The 22,889-nt window shown below is 38.0% G+C and overlaps 1 protein-coding gene across 1 annotated transcript in view; it reads right to left on the bottom strand.

The window, feature by feature from the left end:
- The window catches only part of RUNX1T1 (RUNX1 partner transcriptional co-repressor 1), a 167,229-nt gene that overhangs the window by 62,709 nt on the left and 81,631 nt on the right, over positions 1–22,889 (bottom strand). The window contains 3 exon segments of the mRNA XM_060199104.1: positions 774–863; positions 6,154–6,395; positions 8,741–8,878. Coding sequence (XP_060055087.1) covers positions 774–863; positions 6,154–6,395; positions 8,741–8,878 — 470 coding nt within the window.

The following is a 22,889-nucleotide window of genomic DNA, read 5'->3' as shown; positions in this document are numbered from 1 at the left end:
CCCTCCCTCCTTCCTTCTCCCTCTGTGTATGTGAAAGAAAGAAAAAGTGAGAGAAGGAAATAAATAATGATAGAAAGAAAGAAAGAAAGAAAGGAAGGAAGGAAGGAAGGAAGGAAGGAAGGAAGGAAGGAAGGAAGAAAGGAATAAAGAAAGAAAGAAAGAGGGAGAATAGGTGGGGCAACAAAAAAGGAGAGGAGAAGAAGGGAGGGGAGACAATGGGGAAAGAACAAGGAACTGGGAGAAGGACTCTTCTTTTTTCTTTCCCTACTTTGTTGGAGAGTTAATGGTTTAGGATACAGTTGTTGAGAGACACCCTCTCTCCCCATGATAGGTGTCTGTAAGCCATTCTTTCAGGAGGGACTACTTCAAACCCCACATTTCAACCAATAAGGGCACAGCCTGGATATAACAGTCTCAATTTCTTCACTGGAAAAGAGATAAAGGTCTGAAAAAATTAAAAAAGTACAACCAACCTCCTATTTGTTCTAAGGCAAGCAAAATATACAAGGTAACTTCATAGCTGAAATGACCAAAAACTTTATTCAAAGTGACTGCTAAATTCCTTATCCAAACTTTAAGTATTCAGAAACTCTCTGTTATAGTTTTAGGATTATTTCAGAAGTGAGCATAACCAACATCTATTCAGCCACTTTTCATCTAGTGAAGTTCAAAGTTCCCTTCAATGTTCTGACCCCTTACTAAAAAGAAACACCATTGTGACCCAGCAAGATTATGGTCTGAGCTACTTTCCAGACCAATGAACTGTACAATACCTTCAAAAATGGGATGACGAAAGGTCGCAGTGGGAAGTTAGTAGCTTCTTGCAGTTTGGAATGAAATTCTTCAATTGTCAAAGTAGAATTCTGTAGTAGAAAATTATGTCTCATGAATTAATTTGTCTCTTGGCAAATAGTTAAAACACTGAAAGTAATAAATTACTAAGTTTGTGACAACACTGTGTAATAACAAGTTAGCACACATACAGGAAGCGGTATTTTCAATATAACATCTTTGACACCAACTTATTGTATTACCTGCTTCTAAAAACCATATCAGAAAATTAAACACATCAAACACAGTACTTTGAAAAGAGTGTGCGGGGGCCTGGTGAGAGAGCTCACCTGTGAGTGCACCGGCTTTGTCATTAGTGCAACCCCATTTTAAGCACCTAGTACACAACATGCATGTACTGTGGCACTGGGGAGTTTATATATTACACACACACCACCAACCTTGTTTGTTTGTTTGTTTTGTTTTGTTATTTATTTTTTTTTGTCTCTCTCACTGAAAAAGTCAGCTTGAAGCAGTGAATCCTCAGTGATGACAAAAAAGAAAAGGAAGGCATAAAGAATAGGAAAGCTTTCAAGGGAGGGAATTGGATGTGAACCACTGGTGGTGGGAATTGTGTAATAAGAATTGTACCCTTCTTATCCTGTGGTCTTGTCCATATTTTTTATTTTATAAATAAATTAATTTAAAAAAGAAAAGGAAGAAGGGAAAGTAAAGAAAGTATAGCAATCTCTGCATAGTTTAATTGTCAGAAAAGTCTCTTCCAATTGAGAAAAAAAGCTTTTGATAGCACTTTTGAGAAACAAATACAAGCAGATGTATTTAAAAGATCATTTAAAGGGCCAAGGGGCAAATAGCAGAATCTTTCATCCCCTAAAGTGTGCCAGAGTTAGTGCTGAAGGGATATTCTCCTGCTTCCCCACTTGCATTTCCTCTTTGTCTACAAAAGTCTCTTTGCTCTGGATGAACAGCTACATTGGATAAAGTACTTTGCTAAAGAAATCAAGGACAAGCCTTGAGCCTTCTGAGTCAGTGTTAAGGAAGATGAAACATATCCTTCCAGTTATCAAAACTATTCCATTTATCCTAGAGGCAATGCATATTGCTCAACAAAAGAAGACTATAAAATGACTCAAATTCATGTTTAAACCACTGAATGTAAACAAGCCCCAAATACTCAGCATTTGTATCTTACAATGGGGAATATGGATCAGTAAAAGCAGGTGATTAGCAGATAATGCTGACTTAGTACTAGGGTGTCAAGTAAATCAATCATAATATGATTATTTTCTCTGGACCTGTAGGTACCATGACAACAGTAGCTTCAGTCTTAACTTCCTTCTTTTTTTTTTTTTTAGAAATCTTTTTTTTAAGAGGTAGAAGCGCAAGGCAGAAATTGACTGAGTTTGGAGTATGGCACCAAAGTAAGAAAGCAGGGGTATACTGGAGTTTGCAGTGAGTGCCCTCCCTGACACTTCCTCTCCACTATTCCAAGCTTTGGGTCCATGATTGCTCAACAATTTGTTTGGCTTTGTATGTTAACTCTCTTTTCAATCACCAGGTTCCAGATGCCATCAGGATGCTAGCCAGGTTTCCCTGGATTGAAGACCCCACCAATGTGTCCTGGAGCTCAGCTTCCCCAGAGACCCACCCTACTAGGGAAAGAGAGAGGCAGACTGGGAGTATGGACCGACCAGTTAACGCCCATGTTCGGCGGGGAAGCAATTACAGAAGCCAGACCTTCTACCTTCTGCAACCCTCGATGACCCTGGGTCCATGCTCCCAGAGGGATGGAGAGTGGGAGGGCTGCTGGGGAGGGGGTGGGATGTGGAGATTGGGCGGTGGGAATTGTGTGGAGTTGTACCCCTCCTAACCTATGGTTTTGTTAATTGATCCTTTCTTGGATAAAAAAAAAAATTTTTTTTAATCTTTTTTTTTAATTTTATTTATTTAATAATGAGAAGGATAGGAGGAGAGAGAGAAAGTACCAGATATCACTCTGGTACGTGATACTGGCGATTGAACTCAGGACCTCATGCCTGAGAATCCAATGCTTTAACCACTGCACCACTTCCTGGACCACTTAACTTTTTTCTATGAAGCCTTCAATTTTTCTCACTCCTGACAAAACTGGGTTATTAGTGACCTAACACCTTTTTGAAGATTGCACTATTTTTGTGTAGTTCCTTTTCTATTTGATAAAATTTGAGATTGCTAGGTTCTAACTTTCCTGTTTGTCAGACTCAAAACATCTTCACATGAAACTATGCATAATCTAACTTCCTATCTGTAGGATAGGGGCCAGGAAGTCATTTTTATTTGTCATTTATTTGCCTTTTTATATATTTATATGACTCATTTTCTAAAGGCAGCTCTTCCTAGCACTTTTTCACATTTCATCTAATTAACAATATAAGATAATTTTATTGTGAGGTGCTATTGGAATTCAGATCACAAGCCTATTAACACCAGTTTAAATGTCTTGTATATGTTACCTAAACTCTAAAATCTGTTTCTCTACATGTAAAATGTGTATTAAAATGACTGCCTGGGAGTTCGGTGGTAGCGCAGCGGGTTAAGTGCAGGTGGCGCAAAGCACAAGGACTGGCGGAAGGGTCCCAGTTCAAGCCCCCGGCTCCCCACCTGCAGGGGAGTCACTTCACAAGTGGTGAAACAGGTCTGCAGGTGTCTATCTTTCTCTCCCCCTCTCTGTCTTCCCCTCCTTTCTCCATTTCTCTCTGTCCTATCCAACAATGACATCAATCACTACAACAATAAAGCAACAAGGGCAACAAAATGGAATAAATAAATAAATATTTTAAAAAAATGACTGCTTCTCCCCTTCAAGATTTAAATTAGATGGCTTAAGTAAAGGATTTAGTCAGATGTTCAAAACAAGAGCTATTTTTCATTCGACAAATATGAATTGCATGCTTGCATTCTGTAAAGAACTGTTAGTTTATATCTTCCTCTAATTTTTCTCTATAAAGCTTTTTGATAAGTCAAATACCTTGAGAAAAAACCAGTGTCCAACTTTCCAGCATGAAGTCCTAAGTTCAGTCCCTGGCATCACATATGCCAGTGATCCTCTGGTATGTTCTTCCTCTCTCCCTCTCTCCTTCTCTTACTAACATTTTTTTTAAGACACACTATATACATAAATTAATCTATGATTTCAAAATACTGCTGATGTTGACATTGGAAAAGGTCCCAGAAGTCAATGCATGTAAGAGGACTTTGGAAAATGGAGAAGGCAAGGAAACAGACTTTCCCCTAAAGCACAGAAAGGAAGTCTATCACACATTCATGTAGCCAATGGAGACAGTCCCCCTGTTTTGTCCCTCTGACTTTACAGAATTATAAACTAACAAACTAAAATAAATAAACAGAAAGTACAGTAAAAAGTATAACTTTTCATTATATATTTTTTCTGTATTTGAAGTTATGGAAAATTGTGTTAAAGAACATATAAATAAGATTTATAAAACAGTTTTCAGAAAAGCATTTTGTACTAATAATAAAACCACCATTTATTTGACATCATTAATGCTTTGGATTTATTGTATGCTTGGTTCTTTGGTCTAACTTATTTAGATGTTTAAAAGTCTATTATGTAAAATTCAAGGATGAATAGCAATGAAAAGATAAGTGACTAACAGAAGTAACCTGCATGCTGACACACTTCTATCAAAATCACCTTCCTGTTCAGAGGTGTACAAGGTGAAGCTGATGGATTGTGGGAAATGTAAAAGCTTTTTGTTCCTAGAGTGAAGAAGAAAGGGAGGTAATGATTAAAAAATGGAATTTCAAATAATCTGTCAAATATGAGGTATTGTGATTTGAAGTATGTCTACTGCATAAGGCTTTCACCTAGCTTTTTAAATCTGCAGTTCTTTAACAAGATAAAACTGGTATGGCTTTGTTCATGGTAAGTCCACAGAATAAAAATAAACAATGTACTTAGGAATGGAGGGGGGAAAAAAAGCCCCGCTGCCTATCATCTGAATTTCAGGTCCACTGTAAGTTCAGCTGACGATATGTGACTCATGGTTTTGCACGACTCAATTTGGTACGGGAAAATTGCTTTCCAAACTATTGTGCTCTTATAGGACTGCACAATAGCACTGCTGGGGAGGTGTTACAGCTGATAAAGCATTGGACTCTCAGGCACAAGGTCCCAAGATCTATCCCCAGTATCACATATGCCAGAATAATGCTCTGGGTTTCTCCCCCACTTTCCTCTTCCTCCTCCTTCTCCTCCCCTCTTCCTCCTCTTTCCTTTCCACCTCCAACTCCTCCTTGTCTCCCACCATGATAATATATACAGAATGTAGTATAATGTACCAAAACCAGACATTTATGTTCTCAAGCTAATAATTTAAGTAATTTTGCTTATAGCAAATATTTAAAATGATAATAATTAGTGAATAGCAGGAGTTTGGGGAAAGAAAAATTGGGGTGGTTCAAGAGGTGGCACGGTGGATAAAGCATTAGATTCTCAACCATGAGGTCCTGAGTTCAATCCCTGGCAGCACATGTACCAGAGTGATGCCTGGTTCTTTCTCTCTCTCCACCTATCTTTCTTTTGAGTAAATAAATAAATTATTAAAAAAATATTTTTTTAAAAAAGAAACACCATGGACAGCATTAAGAGGAGCTCTATGAATGGAGGAGCTGTATTCTGGTGTTTCTATTAAAAAAGAAAGAGGGGGAGGGGGAAGAAAGAAAGAAGGAAAATTGGGGGGGGGTGTTATCTCATAAGTACAGATTTCCAGTCAGGGGCACACTGAAAAGTCCAGGAGATGGACAGTAGCGATGATTATAAAACTTAGAAATGGTTAAAATGCTCAATTTTATCTTTTGTATATTTAGTCACAATAAAAACATTTGTAAGTCAATTAGCCTTCACAATGAAAATACATAAAATACTTGTTCAAAATTCTTGTTCATCTAGGTTGGTAATAAAATTCCCCAAAGCAACTAAGTTAAAATGAGCACCCAATTAAATCAGATGAATCATTAACATAACAAAAACATTTTTGTCATTGTTGAGAGCCACTAGCCATGCCGGAAGCATACACTTGCTGAGTTTTACACACAAGCACAGACTTCTAAGAGCAAGATAACAATAAAAAAATAACCATGTCTTTATTAGTCCCACAGTAAAAGAAATCACTGTGAGGGTTCATTCACATGGTGAAATTTAAAGCCTTGTACTACAGAATTAATCAGACTTGCATACAATTTCCAGGTGTAGAAACTATTATAAGAAAAAAAAAAAAAACCCAGGATCTGCATTTCTGAGTTTCCCCTAGAATATCCCCTCCCTCCATCAGAAAATCAAGTGAATTTCCATTTGCTTACCACCAGTCCTAGCACAAGAGTACGGACTCTTTCTCCTATCTCTGGTGAAATGTCATTGCCAAACTGCTGCAGGGTAGTAAGGAACCGCTTCAGTTTACTGAGCTGTCTGGCGCCACAGGCTGGGGGCAACTGTTGATTGGCCAGAGAAGAAGAGGAAGAAGAAGAAGGTCCATTGCTAAAGCCATTGGGTGGTGAGGGGGCGCCATTCAAGGCTGTGGGTGAATGGCTGGTGCCATTAGTTACTGTCAAGGCATAAAATCAGAAAGAAGAAATTAAACATACAAAAAGCAGTAAAGAGGAAATTCCAACCAAGTTTTCCTGACCTTGTAAATCAAGTGGGTTTTGTCATCTAGAAACCGCTCCGGCACTTGGTAGAATGCTTTAGCTTCCTGGGGTTACCACAGGTTAAGGTGCTGTGTAACCTCAGTTAGTCTACTCCTCCAACAGCATGATGGTATTCAGCACAGAAGCTGATAATAAATGGAGCTGGCTGTAACAGAGGACAGCCCTGCCTCCCATGTGCACATATGCCAACCACCTGAAATGTTTCAAACACAGAACAAACAGCGCTAGGATGTCAGCCTTTTGTCACAGGCTTATATCAATATAACAGGACTGTTCCTTTCTAAACTGCTCCCCTAGAGAAAGTGTACATTTGGTGAAGACTAAATTTATCACTGAACATTTTAAATCATGTTTTGTACACACAACTGACAGCTGTGTTTATAGAAATAGGGCTTTCAAGTTTTAACCTTATACCACCCAATTAGAAGGCTAGTTTCCCCCATCATGTTTCTTCACCACTTCCCTAGGGGATGTGCCAATTTGATGTAGGAAGTCAAAATGGATAAAGTAACTACCATGGGGTTATTTAAAAAAATCAAAAAGGGGTAGATCAATTCAACTAATAGCATGGGTGGGATGGTAATTCAATTAATTCATTTCCTATAAAGTGTATGTGAACACCAAGATGATAATCTCCACAAACTCAGTGAGAAAAATCTGGATACTGCTTGCTGCAGAAAATAATTGATTTTTATCATGTCAAATAGATTATTTGGACAAGTTAATCCCTATCAAGTCTACATGTAAAATATAATTTTGATAAACTTTTTCTAACAATAGTCTAAACATGTCTTAAGTGCCATGCTAGTTTTAATAGTCTCAAAATAATAAGCATCTCTGTCCCAAATGAATACCAAAGTAAACTGTTGCAGAATGATAGTTGGTGGTCAGGAAGGGAGCTCTGTTAGCAGAGCAGGACCTGAATGCTTAAAGCCAAGGATTCAGTTCCCAGCAATACACACCAGATTAGAGTTCTAGTCTCTTTCTTTGTCCTCTTCTCTCTTAAAATAAATAAATAAGCAATCCAGGAGGTGGTGCAGTGAGTAAAGTGCTGAACTCTCAAGCATGAGGTCCTGAGTTTGATCCCTAGAAGTACATATACCAGAGAGATGTGTGGTTCTCTCTCTCTCCTTTTATTTCTCTCATTAATAAAATAAATGAAATCTTAAAAATAAATAAGTCTTTAAAAAAAAGGAAATGATAGTTCACTAGAACTTCTCACTTAGGTATCAAGAGGACAGGCATGTGCCTATCATGGTAGCTTTGAGTACTAGGAAATTAAATGCAAGATGGTAAGTTACAATTTGGCACTGCTGAAGCCTCCTACTCCTTACACATTTGAAAGGTCTTTTAAATGGCAGCTCAACACTGCATAAATAGCCTGGCATGTGTATTTCACCAATCCCTGTAACCCTGTGGATATATTTTTGTCAATTATTTTTCATTCATATAGTCAGATTCATATGGTTTGTAGATAGCATTATCTGCAACACTAGTATATATGACTTTAACAAATCCTTTAAGACAATTTTACCTGTGCCTTTGAGACTAATGAAAACAAAACTGCCCACTCTTTGGAGTGGACAGGAAAGAAAGGGAAGTTACTATCCTGTAGATGTTTGCTTCTTTCCTTGGATGACACAGAAAGCAGTAAATTCCATTAATACAGAACTTGAGCCAAGCTAAACTGAAACAAAGGTTTGATAGATTAAAAATAAAAATGAAGCTTCTTATTTCAGAAAGTTTTCTGTATGAGACTGCTGCAGATAGCAAGTCCTTACCCAACTTAAATAAATATGTTTGATTTTAACACCAATCAAATATGTTTGATGTTTGAATTTTAATGGTTTGAAATAGCAGAAACTGGTATTAGGACAACAGAAGTAGCATGGAAATGATTCCACATACTTGCAAGTTCGAAGTCAAGCTGAGTAAACCAAAATAAGGAACTCCACATTAAAGGAAATTAAGAGTTATAGCGGGGATAATTGGAATTATAGGCAAAATGCTGTGTTCCTCACAGCTGAATGTGGCTTTAAAATGGCAGCAAACATTGGTAGCCATACAGATTAAACCTAAAATATATTTCAGGATCCTGTAACTACTTACTGGCACTCCAATGAGTTTGGGCTTGAGGGTGATGGGTGACAATGAATCTTATTTCCCTTTAATTTTTATTTTCAAGAGAAATAAACAATTTAGACTCCCAAAGAGACTAGGAAATGCAAGAATGCCTACTCACATGTTGTTGGTGTAAATGAACTGGTTCTTGGAGCTCCTTGAGTTGTTGGGGGAGGTGGCATTGTGGGAGGAGTCAGCCTAGATGGGGTCTTCACATCCACAGGTGAGTCTGGCATCGTGGAGTGTTTCTCAGTCCGATCTGGAGGGTACCACCAGGAACAGACTATATTAATCTTTAAGCACCCTGAATTTAAAAGTGGTTCATTGCTTTTTTTTTTTTTTTAACAAGCAAATGAACAGAAGCAAACCAGCATCTTCTATCAATAAAACAGGATTAGCTACTGAAGTTTAAATCAGGACTCTTATCATGCAAACTTCACTTAAGAAGGTGTAGCACAGATGGCACGACCTCGTTTGTAACTGGGTTATTTTACATCCTATTGTTATTTCTGTCTTGGACAGATGCTACCTTGGTAGTGTTAAATGCAACAGCAGAACTTCACTGAAAGCTGAAGCCAACATTAGCAAGAAGGAAAAAATAGATGAGGAAGTAGGATGGTAATGAACCCTTCAGACAGCTCAGAAATAACATAACTCCAAAATTCTGTTGTGCAGATTAAATACTGGTAAGAGCCAGCACTTTTCAGTGTTGTTATTGTGTTTTTTTTTTCACTTGCCATTTCCTGTCCATGCTTACTTTTCTGGTCTATTAAATGGAACAGGTTCTAAGTTCTCCTTCCCCATTATTAGAATCACCAGTACATAAATAACATATGCAAAAATTTACTTACTGAGACTTTGCCCATTTATAGTTCACCATAAAAAAAAAAAAACATGATATCAACACCTCAATTCATAATCAAAGGACAGCAAGAATGGAAAATTTCCAAGTGACAAATTAAAATAGCCTTAAAAACCATTTAATAACTAATAATGCTTTAAAAAGAGAGTATTTCTTAATAAATTGTTTAAATATTTTGTTTATTTATGATCAGACAGAGACAGAGAGAAACTGAGAGGAGAGGGGGAAATAAAGAGAGAGACACCTGCAGCCCTGCTTCACCACTCGTGAAGCTTTCTCCCCTGCAGGTACAGACCAGGGGCTTGAACCCAGGTCCTTAAGCACTGTAATATGTACACCTAACCAGGTACACCACTACTGGTCCCCTTCTTAATATATTTTCATAAGTATGTGACAGAGACTTTTTTGACAATAAACATTTGTATTACCGAACTATTACAAGTACACTTTTCCTTTGAGATTCTGAATTTTTCCCTCACTTTACCCCACTTATCAAAGCAAGAGCTTGTCATCAAGTATGAATTTTCATTTATTTAGATTTACACACACATTTGAGGAGTCCCTTAGGTGACTATTTTCCTATGTGGGATTTTAAGAAGTAAAGTAACATAGACTATAAATAAAGAAAGAGTTTTCTATATAGCATGATGAGAACCATAGTGAGAAATTCTCAAAATTGTTTCAAAGTATGACATGAAAACAAAAGTTCCTAGTAGCAACTGACAATTCCAAAACTACCTCCACCATTATCCAAAGCAATTTTATAAGATTTGAGTTGCATTAGAAAGCAACATTTGAAAGTGGAAATAATGTTAATACCATATTAGATACGATGCAATTAAAGAGTGAAAAAAAATTCTAATGAATGATGACCTACATAACAATATCAAAGTATTTATTTATTTGTTTGTTTGTTTGTTTTATTTTTGTATTTCCAATCCAGACTGAACAGCACTGAATGCTCTGACTGTGATGGAATGTGTTCTATGTGAAATCGTGTTGGCAAAAATACCTGCAAGGAGAACATTTCTAACTTTATCTTATGATCAAATATATCTTCATGTTGCTACTACAGAGTGTTTAACAACCAGTATTATCAAGTCACTTATTCAGGGGCAGGGGGCAGGGAGGGGGAGGGTAGGCTCAAAACTGCTTCTTCAATAGTTAAATTCTACTCACCTCAACCCGTCTCAGCAAAGAGAGAATAAATAGCTTTCCGCTTACATTGCAGCTGAGGGGAGAGGTACAGCAGCAAATACAAGTCTCCCTAAATAAAGGCAAATATTTCTGTCATGCCAAGGAAGGAGGGATGAAGGGAGGCTTGCCAGAGTCGGCTGGGAGATAACAGTGGGAACTGCTGGTCCATCTGGTTTTCATTCTGCTAACACTCACACTGAACTGTTGGCGAAGGGAGTCCAGATACACAGATTTGAAGCACATGGGTGTACAGAGAAAGGAAGAGAAGGAGGGGGTCGGAGGAGTTGGAAAAAAAATAAAAGAAAATAGAGTAATAAAAGTAAAAGAAAACCAGGAAGAGACCAAAATAGTGAGGCTGAGCCTGAAGGGGGAGAAAGTTACTCTAGATAGTATGCTTCATTTCTGACAGCTGAATCTCCCTGGGCTTTGCCCCTACCTTTGCTACTGTTGCCTAGCCCTACAGTACTGCTTATACTGAAATAATTATTTTTAAAAATATATTTGTTTTTTTCATTAACAAGTGATGCCAGGGATCAAATTCAAGAATTAATTCTTCTAAGTTCAATGCTGTTAGTAACTATACCACTTTCCAGGCTGCTGAAAAACTTAGCTTAGCCCATGTCGTCTTTATTTTTAAAATAGCTCACCGTAATAAAATAAAAATAAGTAAAAAAGAATAAAATGAAATGTGAAGCTCACAATACTCCCTCTTCAAAGATATGAAAGAAAAAAAAAAAGAAACTTTGTGGGCAAGAGAGGTAGAGCACAGGACTCAGTGGTAGAGCACAGGACTTGCAAGCCTAAGACCTCCCCCACCCCCACCCCCAGGTTTAAGTTCAGATATACTGGCCACAGTTGAACAGTGCTCTGGTCTTTCTCTATCCCTCATTAAAATAAATAAATAAATAAGTGTTTTTAAAAAGATAAGAGAAGGGGGTAGTGGGTAGACAGCATAATGGTTATGCAAAGAGATTCATGCCAAGGATTCCAGAGTCCCAGGTTTAATCCCCCATACCACTATTCAGCCAGAGCTGAGCAGTGCTCTGGTAAAATAACAACAATAATAATAATAATTTAAAAATGACTTTAAAAAAAGGGTTGGATAGTGTGCTATTGTACCACTGCTCAAGCCCAGCCTCCACCACACTGAAGGATGCTTCAGTGCTATGGTCTCTTTTACTCAATCTCTGTCTCTGCCTCCCTGCTTCCTTGTATTTATCCAAAAATAAAAAGATAAAAGAATCATAATGCTGGAAGGAAAAATCTTTATATTCTTATTCTACCTGGTTTTAGAGAGACTTTATACAATTACAAATTTGACCTGAAATTATTTCGAATGTTTTTCCTGTTAACATTTGTAATCAAGGCAATCATGATGATGGCAAGTTGATGATTTTTCAATTCCTAAAATATCATCAATGTTTTAGAAACAATAATAAGTGGGCCAATACATAGCCAATCCATCAATACTTCCAATAGCAGTATCTGTTCTTTTGAGCTATATGTATAATATGCATTTATATATAGTTTTGACATAAGCCAAATTTCTGTAATGGTTAGCTTTACTCTGATCAAATGGATTTCCAATCCAGAGGTCCTACAAGCTAAGACAAAGTGAGACCATCTGTAACTCATTATGTGCTGTTCAGTACAATCAATCCAGGATAGAACTAGATGGTGAAATAACCAGCCAGGCCTACCCCATATACACAGAAAAACCTTCTGGACTACAGAGATTTAAGATAAATTCAGAAAATGTGTTTCAAGTATGCTGAGCCTTTTTGCATTTGTTTTGGATTATTTAAAAAAAAACATTTTGAAATATATAATCTGGAAAGTTTTATAGTAAACAGACAAAGGACTATGATTTAACCACAGAAGCATTTTACTCCATTTCAAATTAGAGGATATAGTAAAAGCCACATTAAGTCATAATATTTCTTATGTAATTTTTTAAGTTCATGAAAATTATAATGTTCTTATATGTAATTTCTATGTTCAGTAGTCACAGGAGAATGCTGATACCTATTTTTAAAAACTGACATAGTTATTAAAAAGAAAAACATCTCTATCAAGTCAGGAAGATAATCACAAAATTTTACCTTCATAATTCACACCATTTCTCAATAAAACAGTCTTCTCTAATATGGTAATATCTCAACTAAAATGGCAAATATACAACACATATGTACCACAAATGACCAGAGGGTGGAAGAAAAATGTGGCACACATAAATATATTACTGGCACCATTTCAATATCTAACTCAATGGCAAGGATTTCCAGAAGTGCTGTGTTTCCCATTTCTTCTTCCTCCTCCTCCTCCTCCTCCTCCTCCTCCTCCTCCTCCTCCTCTTCCTCCTCCTTTCTCTTTCTCCTCCTTCTCCTTCTCCTTCTCCTTCTCCTTCTCCTTCTCCTTCTCCTTCTCCTTCTCCTTCTCCTTCTTCTTCAGTGAAAAGAAAAGGCATGACATAATATGCTATTGTACTTATTTTACTTTAAGTTACTTCAAATAGTTTCGGATGGATGTTAAAGTTAAAAAGAATAGGCATTATGCATTTTCTTTGTTTACACAGAAACAATGTAAAGATGATTAGTGTAAAAATACAGCAAGTTTGGTATTGGTAAAATGTATAACTCTTCCTATAAAGGTTCATTGTGTCAATTATAATTGAAGAAATATTCATGTCCCTGGGGTGTTACGGATCCAGGAAATTCTTGGGTTAATTAGTAGTTAGTCTACAGCTAGCTCTTATTTGAATTATTCAATAGAATTAGTTAAGAAAAGTAGAAAAGAGGGGGGCTAAGAGGTAACACAATGGTTATATAGAAGACTTTCGTGCCTAAGGATCTGAAGTTCTAGGTTCAATCCCTACCACTATATGCCAGAATTGAGCAGTGCTCTAGTGGGAAGAAAAAAAAAAAGCTAACTGATAATAAAATAATTTAGTGACTCTAATATTTGGGTATAAAGAGCTGTAGGATTGAATATTTGCTGCTGCCTCCCATCCAGTCCTCACAATGCTATTATCTCATGACCCTGATGAACACTTCCACTGATAACCACTCATGTTCAGAACCCTTTAGGAATGCCTGGAAGTCAAAGTGAAATGCTATCATTTAAGCCTTTGGAATGATATGGTGGAAGGATAGCCGATATAATGTTCCAAGTTGAGACAGACATGAATTCAAATGTTGACTCTCTGAACTATTAAGAGTGAGTCCTTCAGCAAGTTAATTATCCTTAGCCTCAAATCCTCAAAGAGTTGAGAATTTGACTCTCTCTGCCTCATAGGGATGTGATGTGAGGTTAGCTGAGACAGTAAATTTCAGGTCTTCAGTATCTTCCCACACTTTCCCATAGACAGACAGAGATCAATAAATAAATGTTTGATTTATTATGAGAAAGAAGATGGGAAGGGGGACCAGAGCACGTCTCAACTCTGACATCGAGTGCCAGATAATGAACTAGAAACCTCTGGGGCTTCACGCATGCAGATTGATGTTATAATAGGCTAAGCTATCTCCCTGCTCTCCCATATATTTCTATTCTTTTTGGATGGGTCTGAGACTTCAATTAGGGTTGATATCTTTGGACTTATATACTACTAAGGAGGAATTTGTAAAAAAAAAAAAATAAGAATGTAAATGTGTGTGTGTGTGTGTGTGTGTGTGTGTGTGTGTGTGTAGTTGGGGTCAATTTTTCAATGATAAGGAAAGGAAGAGAAAACACAGCCTAGAGCTTTCTCCAATACCACAGCTCCTCCTAGGTAGTGCTGAGGCTCAAATCTAGACCATGTCCATGAAAGTATGTGCCTTATCCACTGAGTTATTTCTATAGCCATTATTTTTTTTCTTTTGAGAACCATGATTAATTATGTATGTGTGTATATATTAAAGATGCATTTATTTGTTACATATGCATGAGGTAGATAGGCACACATGCACACACACAAGCATGCATGCATACACACACACACACAAACCTTTGAAGAGTATTTCACTCTATATAGAATACAATATATATAAGCTCTGTAGCCAAGTTTATCATAGACACCTGAGTTTCTACTTAGAGTCCTTCTCTCATCCTATCATGCTAGAGAATCCTGAATTTAAGTACCCAATTCTTGGGGGCAGATCTTATTCTGTATTAGTCAGCTTGTAAATTTCCCTCAACCACAACAGGTTTCAGGGGTGAATGTTCTTTCCTAGTTCTGAACAATGATTCATAATGAAGGGAGCACTATGGAGGATTTTGGGAAAAGACATCCTAAATCAGAGACTCAAGGGAAAACTAACCCGTCATCTTCTAACAAACTCAGCTATACCTATATGCTACATGTAAGCAATTCCCTTCACTTTGGATTCTACTTTTCTTACCTACAAAAGTAAGTTGGACAGTGACTCACTCAGTTGAGGGCATACATTATCATGCACCAGGACCCAGGTTCAAACCCCCAGTCCCCACTTGTATGGGAAGACTTTATGAGTGATAAAGCAGTACTGCAGGTATCTCTTTACCCCCACTCTCTATACTCCAACCCCCTCTCAAATTCTCTTTCCTATCTAATAAAATAAATTATATATATATAATATATACATAATATATAATATATAATATATAATATATAATATATATAATATAATATTAATAAATAAATATAATAAAATATAATAAATAAAATAAAATAATAAAAAATTAAATAAAATAAAATAAATAAAATATAATATAATATAATAAAATAATATATATATATTATATATAATATATAATATATATAATATATTATATATATTATATATATATAATATATATATATATAATAAGTTGAACTCATAGATGAAATTATCAAGAATATTTTGCAAACTCTAATGCTTGGGTTTCTGTCTAAAGATGTGTCATCTGATCTGTTCAAACTCAAAGACTACCCAGAGAATGTATGTCTGACAATAAAGTAACCACAAATAGAATTATTTTGAAATCATTGATTATAATCAGACTTCTCCTACTTACATAAATTTCTATGTCAAGAATATATCTGTATAGAATTGTTTCCCTTAAATATTGGCATTTATGAAGCCTGGAAGGTGATGCAGTGGTAGAGCTCAGAACTTGTAAACATGACAGTCTGTATTCAATCCCAGGCACTGCATATGACAGAGCGCTGCTTTGACCTCTCTCCTATCTCTATCTCATGGAGTAAAATAAACCATAAAAAAATAACATCAGACTGTGAAGGGAACAGTGGTTGTGCAGCAAAACTTTTATGCCTGAGGCTCTGAGGAGTCCAGGTTGAATTTCAGATGCCACCATAAGCCAGAATTGTGAAAAGTGATCTGGTTAAAAATTAAAAATAAGTACATAAACATAACATCACTCCTTGCTCTCAAGTACCTTTTAATCCTCATTACTAAACCTCCACTAATGATTTGGCTGCAAAAATAACTTTGCCAGTGTCTGGTTACTCCTGTTTGGCCAGCAGCAAAACACTCGAATTTTCTTAGAAGGTTCATCCAAGAGTATTTTATATTCACTTTCTCTGTTGGCTCACTTCGTTTGCTCCTTTCCTGTTCCTCTTACATATACATGCACTGGCCACTCAGACTGTCTGATAGAGAGCACCCTCCTGCACTATGCAACCAACTGTGTTCTTCCACAGCATCGTACCCCAGTCATCAGTGACTCTTCAGGTACAACACTTAGTCAGAGGTGAGCAAATCAATCCTTCTGATATTTTATTGTCAGAATTGGAGGAAAGGAAAAAAAAAAAAACACTTCAGAGGAAGAAAAGAGCACTGATTTATGTACATAAAGAAAGCAGCTCTACAGTGTGAGAACAGAGGCAACCCAAGAGGAAGGGGGAAAAAAAGCAAAGAAGTGAAGTGACATGAGATTACCTTAGAATTCTTTATCCTACAATATCATAGCAGCTACCTGCATCTCTATAATTCCTAAAATTTGGATCTTCTAAACCTTTTACAGATCCCTGTCAAAAATATCTTTGGGAGTCAAGCGGTAGCGCAACAGGTTAAGCACACGTGGTGTAAAGTGCAAGGACCAGCATAAGGATCCCGGTTCGAGCCCCCCAGCTCCCCACCTGCAGGGGGGTCGCTTCACAAGTGGTGAAGCAGGTCTGCAGGTGTCTCTCCCCCTCTGTCATCCCCTCCTCTCTCCACTTCTCTCTGTCCTATATAACAATGACATCAATAACAGCAACAATAATAACTACAACAATAATAAAAAAACAAGGGCAACAAAAGCAAAAATAAATAAATATTTTTAAAAAATTAAAAAAAAATACTCTATCTTTGCTTGAAACCAAGGAATCCTGACAAAAGTAACCTGGAACTGCAGTGTATCTTCCTAAGTCTTCACTGGAAATCTCAACTGTCTCCTTGCTATTATTACAGTTAATACTTCAATAGGATACTTTACATATCATTTTTCAGTACTTAGTACTGTTCACCATTTTTCTTGAAACTTTGGAGATTGCAGCCCTCAATGACCCTGGGTCCATGCTCCCAGAGGGCTAGAGAATGGGAAAGCTATCATGGGAGGGGGTGGGTTATGGAGATTGGGTGGTGGGAATTGTGTGGAGGTGTACCCCTCCTACCTTATGGTTTTGTTCATTAATCCTTTCTTAAATAAAAATTTTTTTTAAAAAGTATACAAATACAATTAATCTGACCCAGGGCTCATATAAATTCACATTTAGTACAGAAGCCTGTGTAATCTCCTAGTACCTGTCAGTCAGAGCCCATGATCACAGCTGGGAACATTCTAAGCTGCATTCATTTCAGGACCAGTCTTCCTCAAGTGGCAGAGCAGGATGACGCAGTCTCCCTTCAAAGAGTTGGGCAGCCCTTACCATTACTGCTCATAGTGACAGCAAGATCCACAAGAGGGCTCATGATGATGATGTTCCTGATAGCAGTGACCAGTGATGGTGGAGAGAAGGATCTATTAGAGGTCTAGGCCCATCATTTGTGTGGGAATCCAAGGATTTCCTGACTAGGACCCCAGATGATGGGGTGGCCTAGTATTGGCCAAAAAAAGCCGCCATTAAGTGAGACATGAGGGATTTTTTAGATTGCTTTTTTCATCTCCTCTTTTTCCACTTCTGTGATGACTAATAGTGTTCCTCCCAATTGTTTGTTAATAGTTCCTCTATGAGTTTTCACACTATTCCTTTTTTTATAGTGCCTTCATTTGTGTAATGACACTACTTTTGTATATAGTCTCAAACTTTTTTTAAATCATTCTTTGAATTTTAATAAGAAAAAGATATACAGAGAAAAAAGAGAGAGACCACAGAAATGCTCAGCTCTGACTTAAGGTGGTATGGAAAGACAGTTTTTAACTATTTAAATATTTTAACTATTTGTTTTGGATACAGACGAGGATCTGAATACCAGTTCTGCTGATGACTGTGTAAAATTAGCCAAGCATTTCAATCACTGTGTTGTGGAAAGTAAGTTAGAAAATTTATACAAATTTGGCAAAATGCCTGACACATAGTACGTAAGAATTCTACAAAAAGTTATGCTAGTGGTCAGAAGGTGGCACAGTGGCTAGAGCACTGAGCATGAGATCCATATTCAGAATTGCATGTGCCACAGAAATGCTCTGGTTCCTTCTTCTGTTAATTAATAAAATACTTTTTAAAAAAAAGTTGGGGGCTGGGCAGAGAGCATAATATTTATGCAAAAGAGTTTCACGTTTGAGACTCTGAGGTTCCAGGATCAACCCTCCGTGATACCATAAGCCAGAGCTGAGCAGTGCTGTCTCTCTTCATCTTCTTCTCTGTATTTCTCTCCTTAAAATAAAATAAAAATGGGAGTCGGGTGGTAGCGCAACGGGTTAAGCGCACGTCGCAAAGCGCAAGGACTGTCATAAGGATCCCGGTTCAAGCTCCCGGCTCTCCACTGCAGGGGAGTCACTTCACAGGTGGTGAAGCAGGTCTGCATGTGTCTATCTTTCTCTCCTGCCTTTCTGTCTTCCCCTCCTCTCTCCACTTCTCTCTGTCCTATCTAACAACAACGACATCATCAACAGCAATAATAACTACAACAACAATGAAAAACAACAAGGGCAACAAAAAGGGTAAATAAATAAATATTTTTAAAATTTTTTTTAAAAATTTAAAAAAATAAAATAAAAACAAATGCAAAGAGTTTTGCTATTTGCACCATAGTTACTATGTGGATGACTTGTTTGTACCTAAACTTTGGGCATATGTACATCCAAACATTGAAAGGACTACTTATTAATTTCCATGTATCACCTCTCACCTAGTCTATTCAATAACACATTCAATGGACTCCCTGCATTATACTGTTTATTTTTGAGCCATTTTCCAAATTACATCCAGTTATTTTACTACATATGTCAAAGATATGATGACAGATCTTGCCTGTTTCCACTTTAATAATTGTCAAAGACCTTTCATGCTCTTTAACAGGTCACAGAAAGAGCTCTGTGACTATTTGGCCCCTGACTCATCTTCATCATCCTCCTGAAATAACCTCTAGCCCACCACTGTCTGGTTAAGCTCATTGTCCCTTTAAAATTCTGAATAGAACTCTTTCTTCCCCCTCCAGGGTTATCATTGCAGCTCCATACCTGTACTATGAATCCACTGCTCCTGGCAGCCATTTTTTCCCCCCATTGGATAGGAAAGAGAGAAATTGAAAGGGGAAGAGAAGATAGAAAGGGGAGAGAGGAAGTCGGGCTGTAGCGCAGCGGGTTAAGCACAGGTGGCGCAAAGCACAAGGACCGGCATAAGGATCCCGGTTCGAACCCCGGCTCCCCACCTGCAGGGGAGTCGCTTCACAGGCGGTGAAGCAGGTCTGCAGGTGTCTATCTTTCTCTCCTCCTCTCTGTCTTCCCCTCCTCTCTCCATTTCTCTCTGTCCTATCCAACAACAACAACAACAATAATAACTACAACAATAAAACAACAAGGGCAACAAAAGGGAACAAATAAATAAAATAAATATTTTAAAAAAGAAACAGACTTTTAATGCCATGCCAGCTCAAAACTCTTTACTGACAACTCTTGCACCTTCAGCTGGCCCATATTTTCCCTCTTCCCTTTACAGCACTGATCATAATACATTTATTGGGTTGCAGGAATAGTCTTGACATAGTTATTTGTTTTTCTATGCAAAAAAACTGCATCACAACTTTTCCAGTAGATCAATAGATCTCATAAAAACTGCAGCAAAGGTGGGCGCGAGGAATAACATCATTGCAAGACTGGCCAGCTCCTCATGGGGCGCGAGTGCTTCCACACTACGATCATCATCTCTGGCATTATGCTATTCCACTGCAGAATACTGTGCCCCAGTATGGTTCCGTAGCCCCCACGTCCACTTGGTCGATTCCAAATTATATTCCCCTATGAGGATAATTTCTGGAACCATCTGTTCCACCCCGGTTCCATGGCTGCCAGTTCTTAGCAACATCGCCCCGCCAGATATTCGTTGGGATGCGGCATCATCTAAGTTCATTTCCCACATCTACGCTCAACCAGACCTGCCAATATACGTGGATATCTTCGCCCACCCTGTCCAACGCTTGACGTCTCGTCATCCAATCTGGTCCCCTACGTCTACACTGAACTTCTCTGTTCCAGACTCTTGGAAACAGAGTTGGCAGTCAGCTGAGGTAAAGAACAAACACCTCATCACAGACCCCTGCAAGTGTCAACCCGGCTTTGACCTAGCACGTTATGATTGGGCCCTCCTCAATCGCTATCAAACAGGCCATGGCCGGTGCACCGCTATGTTCCATCGCTGGGGAGCCAGAGATGACCCGAACTGCCCCTGCGGCTACAGACAGACTATGACCCACATAGTCAACGACTGCCACCTCTCCAGATTCAAAGGAGGTCTCGAAACTTTACATCAGGCTCAACCTGACGCTGTTGACTGGCTACGGAGAAGGGCAAATGCTAGAAGAAGAATAGATCCAACATCAGCTTCTTCCATTATATAGTAATTTACCTAAATGGAATGATAAGGTCTTACTTTTTTTTATATTCCTAACACTTTGCAAGTTGCCTGATACACAAAGATAGTGCTTAATACATAGAGTTTTTTTTTTTCTTAATCCACAGTACCACAATAAACAAGAGTTAAGCAGTGTTCTGGTCTCTCCCTCTATATCTCTCTCATTAAAATGTAATAAATGAAATTTTTATTAAAAATCTTTAAAAAACTAAAAAAAAAAATAAAAATAACTATGTCTACAGACTGTTCACAAGACACAATGGCAGAGGTCTGAGGAGTGAAAGGCTCATTCTCCATGTGTGGTTACAGAGATGCAAAGTAGCCAGGGCAGGAAGGGAGAGCTTATGCCTCTGGCACTCTTAGTCTATCCTTATCAGATAAAGTAAAAACTACAAAAGCTGGGTTAGGTCAAGAAACTGGTATGCTTTAATGATTGCCCTTTTGGTCACCATCATCCAGGGCCCTAGTCAGGGAATTACCACATAGATAAGATGGGCCTAGACCTCTAACGGATCTTTCTCTCCACTGTCACTGGTCATGTCCATCAGGAACAACATCATAAACCCTCTTGTGGGCCTCTATAGGACCTTGCCCTTGATGCAGAACAATAGTGGCAGGGACTGCCCCACTCTCCAAACAGAGGCTGGATCAACATACTCTGCCACTCAAGGAAGACTGGTCTTAAAGTGAATGCAGCTTGGAATGTTCCTAGCTATGACCATGGAATGTGAACTCAGACTGACAGGGCTTCAGAGGTTACACAGGCTCCTGTGCTAAATATGAACAGACATGGACCCTGGGTCAGATCGATAGGGTTTACAATTAACAGTATTTACATACTTTTCCCATATTTGGGAGTTACTCTCTGCTCTGATCCAGCTTTCTGGTCCTATTCCCACTGACGCAATCCTCCCAGATAATACTTTTAGCCCACCTACATGTTATCTTTCCAGCCCAGGCAAAATTTAGTAAAGTCATTGGCCCATCAGAATATTCCTAAGATAGACTTCCTAACTTCTTCCAACATGAAGACCCCAAATATCATCTACTCTATTCTTACCTTTAGGTTTCTGATTATTAAGCAATTTGCTCTGCTTTATATCTTAATGCTTTTCAGCCACCAAGTTGCAGATACACCAATCATGGACCCAACCTGACTTCCCTGGGCAGATGACCACACCAATGTGTTCTGGAACCCACCTCCCCAGAGTCTTGCCCCACTGAGGAAAGATAGAAACTGGCTGGGAGTATGGATCAACCCATCAACACCCATGTCCAGTGGAGAAGCAGTTACAGAAGCCAGACCTTCACCTTCTGCACCTCATAACGATCTTTGTTCCATACCAGAGGGATAAAGAATAGAGAATCTTTGAATGGAAGGGACTGGATACGGAACTCTGGTCATGGGAATTGTATGGAATTGTACCTCTCTTATCCTGCAATCTTGTTGATCATTATTAAATCACTAATAAAATAAATTTAGGGGGCTATACTGCACACTGGGTTAAGCACAAGGAGTGTGAAATGCAAGGACCAGTGCAAGGATTCCGGTTTAAGTCCCTGGGACCCCACCTGCAGGAGAGGGGTCACTTTGCAAGGGCTAAGCAAGGCTGCATTCCTCTATCTTTCTCTCTCCCTCTCTGTCTTCCCCTTTTCTCTCAATTTCTCTCTGTCCCATCCAACAACAGTAGCAGCAATAACAACAATGAAAAAAAAAAAAAGATGGCCACCAGGAGCAGTGTATTCATAGTGTAAGTACTGAGCCCCAGTGATAAACCTGGAGACAATAATAATTTTTATTTATTTATTTTTAAATAATAATAACTATTATTATTTAAAATAATAAAAACTATTATTTAAAATAATAAAATAAAGTTAAATAAAAGAATGGAGACATTTTAAAAATCTATACTAGATTCACAGAACATGAAAACAAAATAAGGTAAATCTTAAGGGGAAATCTAGAGACATAGAGCTTTTGCAGGGTCACACCCAGTAGTGTACACACATCACAGTACACAAGAACCCAGATTCAAGCACTCCAAACGCCCCCCTACAGGGGGGAAGCTTCACAGAGGTGAAACTGTGCTGCAGTTGTATCTCTTTCTCTCTATTTTTCTGTCTTACCCTTCACAATTTATCTGTATCTATAAAAAATAAAAAAATAAATTCATATAAAAAAAAAAAGTAGAAATGATC

This window comes from Erinaceus europaeus, chromosome 1, assembly GCF_950295315.1.
Source record: "Erinaceus europaeus chromosome 1, mEriEur2.1, whole genome shotgun sequence".
NCBI classification, from domain to species: domain Eukaryota; kingdom Metazoa; phylum Chordata; class Mammalia; order Eulipotyphla; family Erinaceidae; genus Erinaceus; species Erinaceus europaeus.
This window is presented reverse-complemented; position numbering and strand designations above follow the sequence as displayed.